Source organism: Palaemon carinicauda, chromosome 30, assembly GCF_036898095.1.
Source record: "Palaemon carinicauda isolate YSFRI2023 chromosome 30, ASM3689809v2, whole genome shotgun sequence".
In the NCBI taxonomy this organism is placed as follows: domain Eukaryota; kingdom Metazoa; phylum Arthropoda; class Malacostraca; order Decapoda; family Palaemonidae; genus Palaemon; species Palaemon carinicauda.
Genome location: NC_090754.1, coordinates 24,965,760 through 24,982,498, shown reverse-complemented (window position 1 = coordinate 24,982,498; position 16,739 = coordinate 24,965,760). Strand labels below are relative to the sequence as shown.

Below are 16,739 nucleotides of genomic sequence, written 5' to 3'. Positions count from 1 at the left end.
GGTCTTCACCCCTGCCTATGAGCAACATTCCACTACCTTTCGTCTCAGAGGTAGAGTCTCCGGCAGAGGCTCCGGCAGAGATTCTTCTCGCCATCCCTCCAGAGGCAGAGGAGGAAGGGGAGCTAGCGGCCGAGGTGGCAAACCCTCGGGACACCAGAAGCAATGAAGTGCTTCCGGTGGGAGGAAGACTCCGCCAATTCCAGGATCGTTGGACCTGTACCAACCGTGTGTCACACAATTGTACATAATTCCTTTTGTATAAAATATGCTTGTATCTTCGCTCTTCCCTCGCACTCAAACGAACATGAAAATTCATGTCTGCTGTTTTGCTCTGAACATTGTCTGTCTCTCGAACATGTTATGTCCTGTTGCCTTGAGGTTTTGTATATAAAGAAGAGTGTTCCTTAATATATAACTCAGTCGATTGCATCCTGCCTTTGAGTTCACAACCTTCTCCCTCCTTCGTCACATTGGTGACCCCGGAGTGACTAGCTCCTCCCGCCTCCATGAAAATTCATGTCTGCTGTTTTGCTCTGAACATTGTCTGTCTCTCGAACATGTTATGTCCTGTTGCCTTGAGGTTTTGTATATAAAGAAGAGTGTTCCTTAATATATAACTCAGTCGATTGCATCCTGCCTTTGAGTTCACAACCTTCTCCCTCCTTCGTCACATTGGTGAAAGGCAGGATGCAAAAGACTGAGTTTCACCAATGTGACGAAGGAGGGAGAAGGTTGTGAACTCAAAGGCAGGATGCAATCGACTGAGTTATATATTAAGGAACACTCTTCTTTATATACAAAACCTCAAGGCAACAGGACATAACATGTTCGAGAGACAGACAATGTTCAGAGCAAAACAGCAGACATGAATTTTCATGTTCGTTTGAGTGCGAGGGAAGAGCGAAGATACAAGCATATTTTATACAAAAGGAATTATGTACAATTGTGTGACACACGGTTGGTACAGACCTTCAATTCTTGGGCACACAGCATCGTCAAGAAAGGACTGGGCTGTAGCTGGACTCAACCACCCCCATCTTTCCAGCAATTCTTCCAACAGACAACCCCCCTCCTGGAAGAATATGTCCTGGAGCTCTTGAACAAGAAGGTGATCAAGAGGGTAAAGTCAACCAGGTTCCAAGGGAGACTCTTTTGTGTTCCCAAGAAAGACTCAGACAAACTCAGAGTCATTCTAGACTTGTCCCCTCTCAACAAGTTCATTGCGAACAACAAATTCAAGATGCTAACTCTGCAAAAAATAAGGACCCTTCTGCCTCACAGGGCCTACACGGTCTCCGTAGACCTGGCGGATGCCTACTGGCACATTCCAATGAATCACTACGCTTCCTCCTACCTAGGATTTCGACTCCAAAGGAAAAGTTACGCCTTCAGGGCCATGCCCTTCGGGCTCAACGTGGCTCCACAAATCTTCACCAAGCTGGCAGACGCAATCATCCAACAGCTACGTCTCCAGGGCGTCCAAGTGATGGCCTACCTAGACGACTGGCTAGTCTGGTCGACATCGCCCGAAGATTGTCTGAGAGCCTGCAACAAAGTCACCCAGTTCCTAGAGCATCTGGGTTTCAAGATAAACGCCGAGAAATCTCGCCTCTCTCCAGCTCAGAAGTTCCAATGGTTGGGAATCCATTGGGACCTTCAGTCACACCGCCTTTCTATTCCACCGAAGAAAAAGAAGGAAATAGCAGGGTCTGTCAGAAGGCTTCTAAAATCCAAACGGATCTCAAGACGCCAACAGGAACAAGTTCTCGGCTCTCTACAGTTCGCCTCAGTGACAAACCCAGTGCTTCGCGCACAGCTAAAGGATGCCGCGGGAGTCTGGAGACGATTCGCATCCATCGCTCGAAGAGACCTCAATAGACGGCTTCCGAACAGACTTCGCTTACTTTTAAAGCCGTGGTCAGAAGCAAAGGCCCTGAAAAGGTCCATCCCTCTTCAACACCCGCCTCCATCGATCAACATCCACACGGACGCTTCACTGGAGGGTTGGGGAGGTCACTCCCACCAACAGCAGGTTCAAGGAACATGGTCTCCCCTCTTCAAGACGTTTCACATCAACATCTTGGAGGCCATGGCGGTTCTTCTCACCCTGAAGAAACTCTCCCCGCCTCCCTCGATCCACATCCGTCTGACTCTGGACAACTCGGTGGTAGTCAGATGTCTCAATCGTCAGGGCTCAATATCGCCCCAGATAAATCAGGTGCTTCGCCCTATCTTTCGTTTGGCAGAAAGGAAGAAGTGGCACCTGTCTGCAGTTCACCTACAAGGATTCCGCAACGTGAGAGCGGACGCTCTATCAAGGACAAGCCCAATAGAGTCGGAATAGTCTCTAGACGCAAGATCATTCTCCTTCATCTCTCACCAAGTCCCGGAACTTCAGATCGATCTCTTCGCGACGAGCGACAACAATCAACTTCCTCGATATGTGGCCCCGTACGAGGACCCCAAGGCAGAAGCGGTGGACGCCATGTCCCTGGATTGGAACAGATGGTCCAAGATCTACCTGTTCCCTCCACCCAACCTTCTGCTGAAAGTCCTATCCAAACTGAGAACCTTCAAAGGGACAGCGACCCTAGTGGCTCCCAAGTGGCCCCGGAGCAATTGGTATCCCCTGGTCCTGGAGCTGCGGCCCACCCTGATTCCCCTACCGGGCCCAGTCCTCTCTCAACAAGTACAGAAGTCGACTGTCTTCGCTTCATCACTGAAAGTTAGGGACCTTCATCTCATGATTTTCTCTCCTTAGCCGTAAAGAAAAGGTTTGGGATCTCGAAGAAAAGCTTAGACTTCCTCGAGGAGTACAAGACAGAATCTACCAGAAGGCAGTACGAATCTTCCTGGAAAAGTGGGTTTCCTTCGTCAAGGCAAAAAATCCTACGGAGATCACCATTGATTTTTGCATGTCCTTCTTCATTCAGCTTCATGGACAAGGCTTAGCGACCAACACGATTTCCACCTGTAAATCGGCCTTGACTAGACCACTCCTATACGCCTTCCAGATTGATCTGTCCAGTGACATCTTCAATAAACTGCCAAAGGCATGCGCTAGACTACGCCCAGCATCTCCACCAAAACCTATCTCCTGGTCCCTGGACAAGGTGCTCCTGGACAACGATTCGTGCCCTCTGAAAGACCTGACTCAAAAAGTTAACTTCCTTTTTGCTCTCGCCTCGGGAGCCCGAGTCAGTGAAATACTGGCATTATCAAGAGAAGAGGGTCATATCCTATTCGCTGATACAGGAGATCTTACCCTCTTCCCCGATCCGACGTCTCTCGCCAAGAATGAACTACCCACCAAGAGATGGGGCCCTTGGAGAATCTGCCCCCTGAAGGAAGATGTCTCTCTATGCCCAGTGGAGAGTCTTAAGGTCTATCTTCGAAGAACTTCAGACTTCGGTGGAGGACAACTCTTCAAAGGAGAAACATCGGGTAGCGACCTGTCACTGAAACAACTAAGAGCGAAAATCACCTACTTCATTCGCAGAGCGGATCCTGACAGTACACCCGCAGGTCACGATCCTAGGAAAGTCGCTTCTTCTCTGAATTTCTTCCAGAGTATGGATTTCGAAAGCCTCAAGAGCTTTACAGGCTGGAAATCATCGCGCGTTTTCTTCAAGCACTACGCAAAACAGGTGCACAAAGTTAAACATTTCGTGGTAGCTGCAGGTAGTGTAATGAAACCTGCTGCTTAAATCTGCTTAGAACAGTGAGTTATTTGGGACTCTAACTCTACGGGTGCCTATGTTGACCCTATCGTGATACATAGTGATTTAATGGACACTTAGTGTTTCTAATAGACTGTTCTTTATCAAGGTGAAATGTCATAGAAATTTTACATGCGTGCCACATGCTCTCGAGCATGGAATGTTTTTTGAACTTTAAAAAGACTGGTGTTCCCCTGGGAACTTGTGTTTCTAAAAAGCAAACTTTTCTTTTCAGACTCAAGATCACCGTCTTTCATTTTCTATGTACATTATTCATTATTATTGTAAATAAATTCTATAATCATTATTGTAATTACCTCTATAATGACTTGCAATCTTAAAAAATAAAATGTCTATTTTATTTATCATGTGCGTCTCCTTTGGCTCCTATTCCTTATTAAGAAATATACGATTGTTATAGTTTCGTTTACCCCTTTCCCGTCTGATCTAAGAATAATATAAGTATTTATATTATATACTCACCTATGCCTTGATAATATTCCTACTCGAATATTAATCTTTGATCTGTCTCCGAGACCAGCATGATCTCTCCACCAGGTGAGTAGTTCTTCAATGATCACTTCGAGATATTCCTCTTGTCCACCAGGACTTCCCTGCCAGGGGGGCAGGAAGCCAGTTCATCGTAGAATCTCTGGTAAGGACAATTACTAAAATTGTCATAGGCTTTACGGTCTCCAGATCATAGGAATATTGCTCGAAGCCCTTGGCACTTGGATTAAGGGAAAAAATCCACGATACATTAATTCTCTGGTACACTTCCATCAGGTAAACATGGCTTGAGCCCAAAAAACGGATTTTGAGTGAAGCGAAAAATCTATTTTTGGGTGAGATAGCCATGTCGTCCTGATGGACCCTCCCGTCTATTCTAGTTCAGCCTTTCAGGCCCCTCCCTGACCTACTGTATCGCGGAGATTGGTAGGAGCTGAGCTCAGGATGAGGACGGACGTGACGTCATTTAGCAATGGCGCCCGTTTGTTTACGTCTCGAGTACCAAAAGTAGCTACGGATGAGAGTAACTTTGGAACGGCTCCTCAGTTACTCAGTCACCTTTCCATATCGAAGTGTTAACTCTATATGGGGTGCAGATAGCTATGTGGCGTGTTCATACATGCGTCCCCTGTTGATATACGATATCCTAGAGGGAAACCTTTAGGGTACTCGCACCAGAAGTTAGAATTCTGTGATAACCTTTAGTTTAATTCTCTGGGAATATCCACTGTAGTTAAATATACCCTAGGAAGCTAATGAAGGAACCTTCCATCAGGATGACATGGCTATCTCACCCAAAAATAGATTTTTCGCTTCGCTCAAAATCCGTTTTATCTTTCTTTTTGAAAAAACTAGAACTTATCACCATCTCTTGTCCAACACTCATATCTACCAGTCTCTCACCACTCTCATTTTCACCTGGTACGCCATACTTCCCAATGACACCTTCTACCTCTCCAGCGCCCACTCTAGTATTCAAGTCACCCATGACAACTACATAATTCCTTCTACCCAGTCCTTCTACACACCTAGTTAATTCATTCCAGAACTCATTCCGCTCTTCTTCACTTTTTTCACAACCTGGCCCATACGTACTGACAAAAAATAAGAGATACATACATACGTATACCAAGGCATTTCCCCCAATTTTGGGGGGTAGCCGACATCAAACAAATGAAACAAAAAACGGGACCTCTCTACGTTCCTCCCAGCCTGACAAGGGACTCAAACGAGTTTGGCTGGTACTGCTAGGGTGCCACAGCCCACCTTCCCCCGTTATCCACCACAGATGAAGCTTCATAACGCTAAATCCCCTACTGCTGCTACCTTCGCGGTCAACCAAGGCACCGGAAGAAGCATCAGGGCCTACCGGAACTGCGTCACAATCGCTCGCCATTCATTCCTATTTCTAGCACGCTCTCTTGCCTCTCTCAAATCTATCTTCCTATCACCCAGAGCTTCCTTCACTCCATCCATCCACCCAAACCTTGGCCTTCCTCTTGTACTTCTCCCATCAACTCTTGCATTCATCACCTTCTTTAGCAGACAGCCATTTTCCATTCTCTCAACATGGCCAAACCACCTCAACACATTCATATCCACTCTAGCTGCTAACTCATTTCAACCCGTTCTCACCCTCACTACTTCGTTCCTAACCCTATCTATTTGAAATACACCAGCCATACTCCTTAGACACTTCATCTCAAACACATTCAATTTCTGTTTCTCTATCACTTTCATTCCCCGCAACTCCAATCCATACATCACAGTTGGTACAATCACTTTCTCATACAGAACTCTCTTTACATTCATGCCCAACCCTCTAATTTTTACTACGCCCTTAACTGCTCCCAACACTTTGCATCCTTCATTCACTCTCTGACGTACATCTGCTTCCACTCCACCAATTGCTGCAACAACAGACCACAAGTACTTAAACTGATCCACCTCCTCAAGTAACTCTCCATTCAACGTGACATTTAACCTCGCACCAGCTTCCCTTCTCGTACATCTCATAACCTTACTCTCGCCCACATTAACTCTCAACTTCCTTCTTTCACACACCCTTCCAAATTCTGTCACTAATTGGCCAAGCTTCTCTTCTGCGTCCGCAACCAGTACAGTATCATCCGCAAACAACAACTGATTTACCTCCCATTCATGGTCATTCTCGTCTACCAGTTTCAATCCTCGTCCCAGCATTCGAGCATTCACCTCTCTCACCACTCCATCAACATACAAGTTAAACAACCACGGTGACATCACATCCCTGTCTCAGCCCCACTCTCACCGGAAACCAATCGCTCACTTCATTTCCTATCCTAACACATGCTTTACTACCTTTGTAGAAACTTTTCACTGCTTGCAACAACCTTCCACCAACTTCATATAACCTCATCACATTCCACATTGCTTCCCTATCAACTCTATCATGCGCTTTCTCTAGATCCATAAACACAACATACACCTCCTTACCTTTTGCTAAATATTTCTCGCATATCTGCCTAATTGTAAAAATCTGATTCATACAACCCCTACCTCTTCTAAAACCACCCTGTACTTCTAAGATTACATTCTCTGTTTTATCCTTATTCCTATTAATCAGTACTCTACCATACACTTTTCCAACTACACTCAACAAACTAATACCCCTTGAATTACAACACTCATGCACATCTCCCTTACCCTTATATAGTGGTACAATACACGCACAATCCTAATCTACTGATACCATTGACAACACAAAACACATATTACACAATCTCACCAACCATTCAATTACAGTCACACTCTCTTCCTTCAACATATCAGCTCTCACACCATCCATACCAGATGCTTTTCCTACTCTCGTTTCATCTAGTGCTCTCCTCACTTCCTCTCTTGTAATTTCTCTCATCACCAGCACCTCAACACCTGCAACAGCAATTATATCTGCCTCCCTACTATCCTCAACATTCAGTAGACTTTCAAAATATTCCGCCCACCTTTTCCTTGCCTCCTCTCCTTTTAACAACCTTCCATTTCCATCTTTCGTTGTCTTCAATTCTTGAACCAGCCTTCCTTACTCTCTTCACTTCTTTCCAAAACTTCTTCTTATTCTCTTCATGTGAATGACCCAATCCCTGACCGCACCTCAGGTCAGCTGCCCATTTTGCCTCACTTACCTTGCGCTTTACTTCCACATTTTTCTTTCTATATCTTTCATATTCTCTACAGTATTACTCTGCAGCCCTTCTTCAAAAGCCCTCTTTTTCTCTTCCACTTTTACCTTCACTCCTTCATTCCGCCATTCATTGCCCTTCCTCATGCTGCCTCCAACAAACTTCTTGCCACAGACCTCACTTGCAATCCCAACAACATTTTCTTTTACTAACTTCCACTTCTCCTCTAAATTACCAGTTTCTCTTACTTTCACTTCGTCATATGCCATTTTCAACCTTTGATAAATACTTTTCACCCCTGGTTTTATTAGCCCTTCAACCTTCACTAGCTCCCTTTTACATCCACCTACTCTATTCCCCCACTCTTTTGCTACAAGTAATTTTCCTTCTACCAAAAAATTATCAGACATACCGTTAGCCATACCCCTAAACACGTGCACGTCTTTCAATCTTCCAAACATTCTTTTAGTTATCGACACATAATCCATTAACGCCCTTTCTACCACTCTTCCATTTGCCACTCTTAGCCATGTATACTTGTTTTTATCTTTCTTTTTGAAAAAACTGGAACTTATCACCATCTCTTGCTCAAGACACATATCTACCAGTCTCTCACCACTCTCATTTTCACCTGGTACGCCATACATCCCAATGACACCTTCTACCTTTCCAGCACCCACTTTTGCATTTAAGTCACCCATGACAACTACATAATCCCTTCTACCCAGTCCTTCTACACACCTAGTTAGTTCATTCCAGGACTCATTCTGCTCTTCTTCACTTTTCTCACAACCTGGCCCATACACACTGACAAAAGCCCAACATTCTCTACCCAACCTAACCCTTACCCACATTAATCTAGATGGTTTAAGAGATAAGAGAAAGAAATAAAAATTTTTATATCATTTAATACGGTAAGCTAAAGGACATTTGTAATAACTTGATATCTATTTCAAATGAAATATGACTTTTTGTGCACTTTTGTACCTGTAAATATAAGCATGGAATTTAGGTTAGACCTACCCTAGACCAAAATTTTACCTACAAACAACTCGACTTACAAACAGCTTCTTGGAACCAATTAAGTTTGTAAGCTGAGGAACTTCTGTACAAAACATTCACTGCTGTAGTATATTTTACATTTAAAGTACAATTACATTTCTTAAGTGAATATTTACAAGTGGAAAAAAAAAAAACATCCTGATAATGATAAGGATATTTTACTGTAAGTAATACCTCTTATTACAAAAGTTTCTGCATACAAAAAATTCATGATACAAAATGAGATGCAAAGACTTTTTGCCTCATTTCGAAAAAAAATTCATGATACAAAACAAGATACGGTACGAGATTTTCTCGGCCACTGAGAATAGGTTATCTCCTTACTCTGATGCTAGTTACCACCATAAGATCCTGCTCTCCTGTTGGTCAGCATCCATCCCATCACGCATCTATGTACAGTATTGGCGTTTCTCGACCATTTCATTTTGGCAGTGCTATCGTTCTTATAGAATTCGTGTTTTGATTTCGCTTTTGTGCTTTTGTTTACTGTACTATATCGTGTTGCGTTATTCAACTCCTACGTTATTAGCCATGGGTCCCAAGAATATTGCTGATTATCAGGGAAAGAAGAAGAGTATGCTTTTATAGATTCAAAGGTGGAGATAACCAAGAAGTATGAGGCTGGCATGCGGTTAAGTATGATCGCTAAGGAATGTGACAGAAATATGTCAACGATAGGCATCATCCTTAAACAGAGGAAAGACATCAAAGCAACAACACCTTCTAAGGGCAAAACTGTTTTTTTTCAACAAGAGGAGCCACCTCCATGATGAGATGGAGAGACTGCTTCTCCGTTGGATTAAGGACAAGGAAATCGCTGGAGACAAGATCACCAAGACGGCAATATGCCACAAGGCCAGCTCTATTTTCGGTGACCTCGTGAGTGCTCAGGCCAAAGATGATGCAGAAGACGTGACATCGAAGCTGGCACCCCCAAAATTCAAGACTTCTCGATGGTGGTTTGAAAAATTTAAGAGATGGTCTGGCATTCACTCGGTGGTGCGGCATGGGAAGGCTGCCAGCTCAGACAAGAAAGCGGCCAAAGCCTTTGTTAAGAAATTTGACAAGTTGACTCTCCAGGAAGGCTACAGTCCTCAGCAAGTCTTCAACTATGACAAAACATGGCATTTTCTAGAAAAAATTGCATCGGACCTATTAATATATTGGTAGGATGTCTACATTAACAAACATGATGTTACCTGCAATAGATGAAGAATTGTTAGTAATTATTCCTCAGCTGATCCCATCTATGTTCGCCAATATCTCGATGGGATTTAATGATACGTTGGTATTCTTAATATACAAGTTTAATAAATCTTGTGACTACATTGCTCTGTGACAGCCAACTCCCAAGTGTGTGTGGAGCGTCATAAACAATCTGACAAAACCAAAACATTGCTAAACAACAAAAGAGCATCGCTTTCAAAAGACTTGAATCCTACTCCAGTACAAAACTATAAAGAATCACATCCTATCTTTGAGGTAATTAATAAATGCTTGAATCCTAATATACAAAATAAATCATTTCACTTATATACAAAGCATAACATGTTTTATTCATGCAATATGATGCAATGTTGCGCAATACATGCAACACTTGAAATAATACAGTACATTATTACAATAATACATAACACCTATATCATGGCGGAAGCAAAGAAGCTACCCGGGCATAAAGCTATGAAGGACAGGCTTACCCTTGCACTCTGTACAAATGTCAGAGGGGATTGTAAGGTGAAGTCCCTGTTGGTGCATTACTCGTAGATTCCTCAAGCCTTCAAGGTTCCAATGATGTGGAGGGCTAATGTGAAAGTCTAAGTAACGAAAGACTTGTTCACCAAGTGGGTAAATCTGTTTCATTCCGACTAAAAAAATATTTGGAGAAGTGCCTCCCTCTGAAATATTTGCGGGTGTTGGACAGTGCCCCGGCTCACCTTCCAGGCCTTGAGGAAGATATTCTAGCAGATTATCCTTCATCAAGGTTTTCTATCTTCTGCCTAACACCACCCCTCTCCTCCAGCCCATTGACCAGCAAGTGATTTCCACCTTCAAGAAGCTCTTGTTTCAAAATCACGGATAACACAAGCCTCACCAAGCCTCATCTTGCATGAAATTTGGAAGGAGCATTTTGATGTGAAATGCGTCCGGCTCATTGATCAAGGTTTGTAGGAGGTTTCGAGGCACACCTAGAACTCTTCGTGGAAGAAGCTGCGGCCTGATGCCATCTCTGCATGAGACTGAGGGCTTTCATGGAGGCATAGCTGAAGCCGAAGCTAAAAAAGTTGACGATCCTGAACCTTTTGCACCACCTGAGGTTGACGAGATTGTTACACTCAGAAGGTCCATGGTGTTGGTCATCAAAGAGGACGACATTAATGAGCTTCTTGCGGAGCACCAAGAGGAGCTTATGACGGACGACCTGAAGAAGTTGTAGGCCATGTAACTGAACGTCGTTCAAGAACAGTTCACTAGCAGCGAGGAGGAGGAGAACCCTATTACAACAGCAGAAATTAGGTGGGCTCTATTTTCTCTTCATAAGGTGCAAACTTTTCTAGAAAAGAGACACCCAAAAAGGCTTACGCAGGTCGTCTTGTTGCGCAGTTTAATGACGTTTGCCTGAGTCATTTCAGGAACATTTTAAAAGCAATTAGAAATAAGCTTCCTTGGATAGTTATTCAAGAAGGCCTTTAGAAGGCCAAGAGGAAGCTCAGAGTGATTGAAAAAAAAATCAGAAAACAGAAAGTGAGGAAGAAATTAATGAAATCTAGAAAGTAGAAAAAATTTTAAAGATTAGAAAAAGGCAAAAGAAAAGAAATTTAATTTTAAGTTTTTGAGGAAGTCAAGTGTTAATGTTTTCTGCCATTTGTAAATGTGTTTCATAAAGGTAAGTTTTAATGTTTTCTGCCTTTTGTTGATGTGTTTTGTAAAGTTAAGTGTTCATGTTTTCTGCCAGTTGTTAATGTTTTCCTGTTTGTCCTCCTCCTCTGCTGCCACTTTCGCTTTCAAACATTGGCTCACTCCAAAGATAAGGTTCTAAGTTTTTTTATTTTCCGTTTATTATTGCATTACTGTACTGTATGTTCTAATGATATAAACTTAATTTTCAGTTACAGTATTAACAGTTAGGTTAGGTATTGAATGATCCAAAAGGTTGTATTTTATTATGGTTAGTACACTTTAGCCTTATTATAAAATTTCATGTGGTGCTTTTGTAGAGCTTGGAACGAATTGAGTGATTTCCATGTAAAATGTGACTCATGATACGAAAAAATCACGATATGAAAGCCACTCTGGAGCGAATTAATGTTGTATCTAGAGGCATTACTGTATTTCCTTTTTTACTTGTCTTTCAGTGTTTCAATGAAATGGACCCATGTTATATATGAAAGCTTCATGCATTAATTATTAATGTCTGTTACCAACATCTCAACTTTGCATCATTTTCAATATAATTTCAGAAACTTTGCAACTTTAATCCATTAGATGAAGCTACAATGTAGTAGATACTTTATGAATGAAAAGCATTGTTGATGATTTATGTTCTTTTTTTCAGGAATTTGTTTTCACGACTGGATATGGGGCTTTTGTACAGTGTGTAAGACACACTTTGAAAGTTGGCAATTAAGAAAACAATATTCAGTAGAAGACCTGAAGTCCAAATTGCTTCCTTGTAGTTCTTGTTCTAAAAGCAGACAATCCACTATCTGCCATTCACCGAGAAAATCTCCGAGAATCAAGACAGTTTCGTTGAGCCCGGAGAAGGTTTCAGAAAAAGTTTCGGACAAGCTGAGAGAGGATAAGAGCTCCATAGAAGATGCTTATAAATCCAAGAGTGTTGTTCCTTACATGTTTTCAGCGCTGATTTTGAGAGATCCTGATGTTAATTCCAACATCTTGGTTCGATTAGTTGGTGATGATGCCCAAGCATTTTATGGTATGTACAAGTGCTTTTCAGATGCTCTCAGATTTGAATTTAGATATTGAAGAAAGCTTAAAATTTCTCTCTCTCTCTCTCTCTCTCTCTCTCTCTCTCTCTCTCTCTCTCTCTCTCTCTGCTTGGACTACTAGTGTTTTTTTTGTAAGAATGGTAAAGGGTATTACATAAAAGATAGAAATTGCACAAATTTTTTGGAATAGTGTACATATTTTGTCATTATTTTTGTTTGACTGTTACCAAAAAGGGATAGATATACCAATTGAAATTACAATTCCCTTCCTAAGCAATTACATACACAAGTGTAAATGGAAAGTTTTTAGTGAGTTTAAAATAGGGAAGTTTTACTTTCTCGTCCATTTGAATATTTTTATGGGTTGCTTGTGAGGTACAGCATTTGAAAATGTTTAAATTGTTGGTTGCATGCAAGTTACTGATGCTCCATAGAATTACAATCTGGTAAGTTAAAGAAATATTTGTATTTATGCCATTTTACTATTATACAGCATATAGGAATATATATGAACTTGGAATTAATATTAAATACTGTTTTCAACAGGAGCTGAACCAACCTTTGAGTGGCTGACAAATAGAGCAGATAATCCTCTTAGAAGTTTGGTTTCTGTTTTGCTTAAGCAGAAAGCACCATTATGGTATGGAGTACAAAAGTACATTCGTAAAAATCGTGACGATTATTATTTGATAAGATATACTCAGTTGATTTCAGGAAAGCTCAATGATGCAGTATGAGCTAGTTCAGATATAGTTCCAAGAGCTACATGTCCATGTAAAACTTCCAACATGTAAAACCTCAGAAAGAACATATTGTAATGTTATTGCAGAAAACTCATAGTGTTGCCTTAATATTAGATTGGATATAAAAGTACAACTGAAGATGGGGTTTTCTAAAAAGAAACCGATCTTGGGTGACCGAGGAATGTGCTCATGTGAAGACTTCAAACTCTTGATTACTATTTAAGGTTTTCATAAATTATCACCAAGACCAGAGACACAATGTCTGCAAACAAAACGGATTTTGAAGCAAAGCGAAAAATCTATTTCTGGGCTCTGACCTGTGCCACCCAGTGAAATGCTCCTTTTACATCATTTCTAAGGTAATAACTGCTAAGAATTTTACCAGAGAAAAAATTGTATAGGAATGCTAGGTTGAACCCAGCTCGCTCACCTATTAAGGTGTCGGTATAAATAACTGGGGCGTGATTAAATCACAACCAGAGGTCTTGCACCATTTAGATATCTCCTGTCAATATCCCCGAACAGCGAGGTGCCGTTCAACATCCTAGCTCTGAAACGCTACTACGAACGATCCCACCCACGCCAGTGACGTCACTCCTTTTTCATAGCACCAGCTCGCATATGTTATCTTTTTTCCGGTGCGTGTTTTCCTTGGATTACCCAGGATTTATCTCAGGATGTCGGACCCTACCATCACTCCACCTAAGTTAAGTACCAGATCTATGAGTTTTGAGTTTTTGGAGGTGGCCTTGCCCTTATTCATTATTTTATCACAGTTTTATTTTATCCGCGACCCCGCATCGGGTCCTCGTGGCGGTCGGCCACCTCCTCTCTCTCTCTCGTCGTTCTTAACGTTTTACAATGAGTCTTCTATGCTGATTGTTCCTCGTTTTGAACTTTTCTGGGTATCCATGGTTCACACCCCATGTTATTTTATGTTATGGTAGTCTGTTATTACGATAACAGTTGTTTACAATTTTACGGTATCGTAATTTCATGTTAGGTTGGCATGCCTGGTAGCTTTCGAGCATTACAAGTTTTACTTCGTTTTACGTTCCACACGTCACGGACGTTCCTAACGATCTTATTAGCATACTTTTATTCTAGTATTATTAGTTCGAAGGGACTTTCACAAGACAGTTCTTTGTTTTACGTTTTTTGTCGGCACTTCACCGACTTTGTGTTATGTTGGTAGGCCTGCCTAGCTCCACGCGTTGTTAGGCTTGGTCTTCCCCTGTCTCTCTGTTCGTCCCTCCGTACTATCTTACGATTGATATTATTATCATTATTTTCCAGCATGCCTTCCTCTTTTATTTACCTATTAGTTATATTATTATATTGTTTATCCTAGTCTTTCCGTGTGATCATTCCAGTCGTGGGTCTCTGTTCAGGTTGGTACTCCTGTCCTCTGCCCCTCTTGTTAGTCTCCCTCTCCCCATCTGCCCGGGACCCCCCCCCCCCCAGGGTTGCCTTCCCTCTCTCTCTCTCTCTTGTCGAGTCGTAGTCAGCTGTTTTGCGTTACGTTCTCTCCCCCGGGGCCTTTGCTTAACTCCGTTCTGGGCGGTTCCCAAAGTATGTGAGGCTTATTATTATATATACATTATTTTGCTATTTTCCCCCTACCCTGCCGTAGCCGTTTCTTTCCGCCGACTCAAATGGCCATCAGTAGGCGGGAGGCATTCTGCTTGGTCTGTGGTATCATGTTGTGTTTATATTACATATTTTCACATTCATTCCTGCTACTTCCTCCCGGTCCCGCACCTCACGGACCCATTATAGATCCCTCCACCCCCTCCCTCTATGGTGTTCCGCACTTCTCGGACTCCATGTGTTATTATTTCATTACAGGATCCCCGGACGTAGCTTTCACTTTATTCCCTGGTCGAGTTAATTAATCCTGTGTGCCGTCAACGGGTTTGACCCTCGACTCCCCCCCCCTGTCCGCCTTCTCCGGTGGACATTCATGAGCCCTGGGCTCTCTCGGTTGTCTCTCCGGAGCCAACGTTACCTGTAACCACTTGGATTAATCTCCTCTATATATATTCACATGTATATATATATATACTCCCTGTTCTCGACCCCCCCCTTTTTCGAATACGATCACACTTACGGATTGACTTATTCTTATCTATATTACAGTCGTAGTATATCCTTTTCACCACGATAGTGGTATAATTGGAGCCTCCGGGCCCCTCTTACTTATCTATAAGATACTCATGTATCTTTTATTTTACAGACAGTACGCTGTGCGATGACGGCATGTTCGGCGGTCCTCCACCAACCCTGCGGCCACGATGTGTGCCGTTCACATGCCCACTGTGCTGTCCTGGTAGATGATTTGATTGTTTGGCATCCGGACAATTGTGTAGTTTGCTACAAAATGACCTCCACTTTAACATCTGACTCGGTGAGTGGAATTACTTTTAGCTATATTACAGACTTGGTAAGTGGAGTTACAATTAATTACAATTAATTAATTTTAAGGACACTGTTCTTTGGACTCCTCGCATGCCCTTCGATAGCTTCGTGTCTCCGAAGCCCCTGATCTTTTTCCTTTTTTCTTCGGCATGATATTCCTTACCCTCGCTAATAGTCTGTTCTCTTTCAGAGCTCTCAACTTGAAAAGAATATGGCTCAGGCGACCCTCAAAATCTGGATTGGCGGGTTCGCCCGTAATGTGAAGGCCAAACAGCCTTATATCCTCTCTGAGGAATGGTGCTCTCGCCTTTACCTGCACGCAAAGACTTCGGCCGTGGTCCCCAAAGATTTGGCGGATCCTATCATTGAGAACATTGAATCCCTACTATTGGCCCCGGATCAAGAGGAGACAGGCGGGACGTTAACAGAGGAGTCGCTATCCTCAATTTAGACGTAGAGCCCATGGCTCTGGATGACCCCGACACAGGTAGGGACATAGGTGAGTCAGGTGGGTCTCGGGCTAAGATTCCTCTCCTTAGCCCGACTTTTTCTTCTACTTCTGACCAATCTTCATCTCAAGGATTCTTGGGGACTCCCGGGGCTGATCTCAAGCCCCGGCCTGTTGCCCCCAAGGTTAAGGCTCACCGCAGGCCTTTACACAAGACCCACAAGTCTTCGAAACCATCATCAGTGAAGACAAAATCTTCTTCCACTAGAGTCTCTAAAGACTCAGTTGCTGTGCCCTCGACCTCTCAGGGAGTAGTCTCCATTCCGGCACCTGTCTTCCCCCCCCCCCCCCCCCCCCCCGGCGGAATCATTTAACCCAAAGGAATTTTCGGAAAAGATGTTCTTTCGTTTTGAAACAATGTTACAAGAGAGAATGACTAATGTGGAGACCATGGTTCAGGGACTCATGCGTTCGGGGCTGCCACCACAGCAGCAATATCCCATCCCCGACACCTCTAAGCTCCCACCTTTCAACAAAAACAACCCTTGGCGGTTAGCGTTACATGCCCCCCTCTCGGATGGCATGTTATCCATAGAAGGTTTCGGAACTCGGCCTCTCGAGGACTAAGAGTTCTACCCGCTGGGTCTTGAATTTCCCTTCCCCGGCTACGCCCACCTAACAGAGGAGGCTCTAATCCACCTGGATAAGGTCCCGAAAGAGACCGTGATCTT

The 16,739-nt window shown here is 42.9% G+C and overlaps 1 protein-coding gene across 5 annotated transcripts in view; it reads left to right on the top strand.

The window, feature by feature from the left end:
• Positions 1 to 13,361, top strand: part of LOC137622931 (uncharacterized) — a 615,385-nt gene extending 602,024 nt beyond the window's left edge. The window contains exons 18-19 of one of the 5 annotated variants that reach the window (XM_068353504.1): positions 12,006 to 12,386; positions 12,946 to 13,361. In XM_068353504.1, the coding sequence (XP_068209605.1) occupies positions 12,006 to 12,386; positions 12,946 to 13,136 (572 nt within the window). In that variant the 3' untranslated portion in view covers positions 13,137 to 13,361. The remainder of the gene's footprint in view (positions 1 to 12,005; positions 12,387 to 12,945) is intronic. The other 4 variants (XM_068353501.1, XM_068353500.1, XM_068353503.1 and 1 more) reach the window with 4 other exon arrangements.
• The last annotated feature ends 3,378 nt before the right edge of the window (positions 13,362 to 16,739 follow it).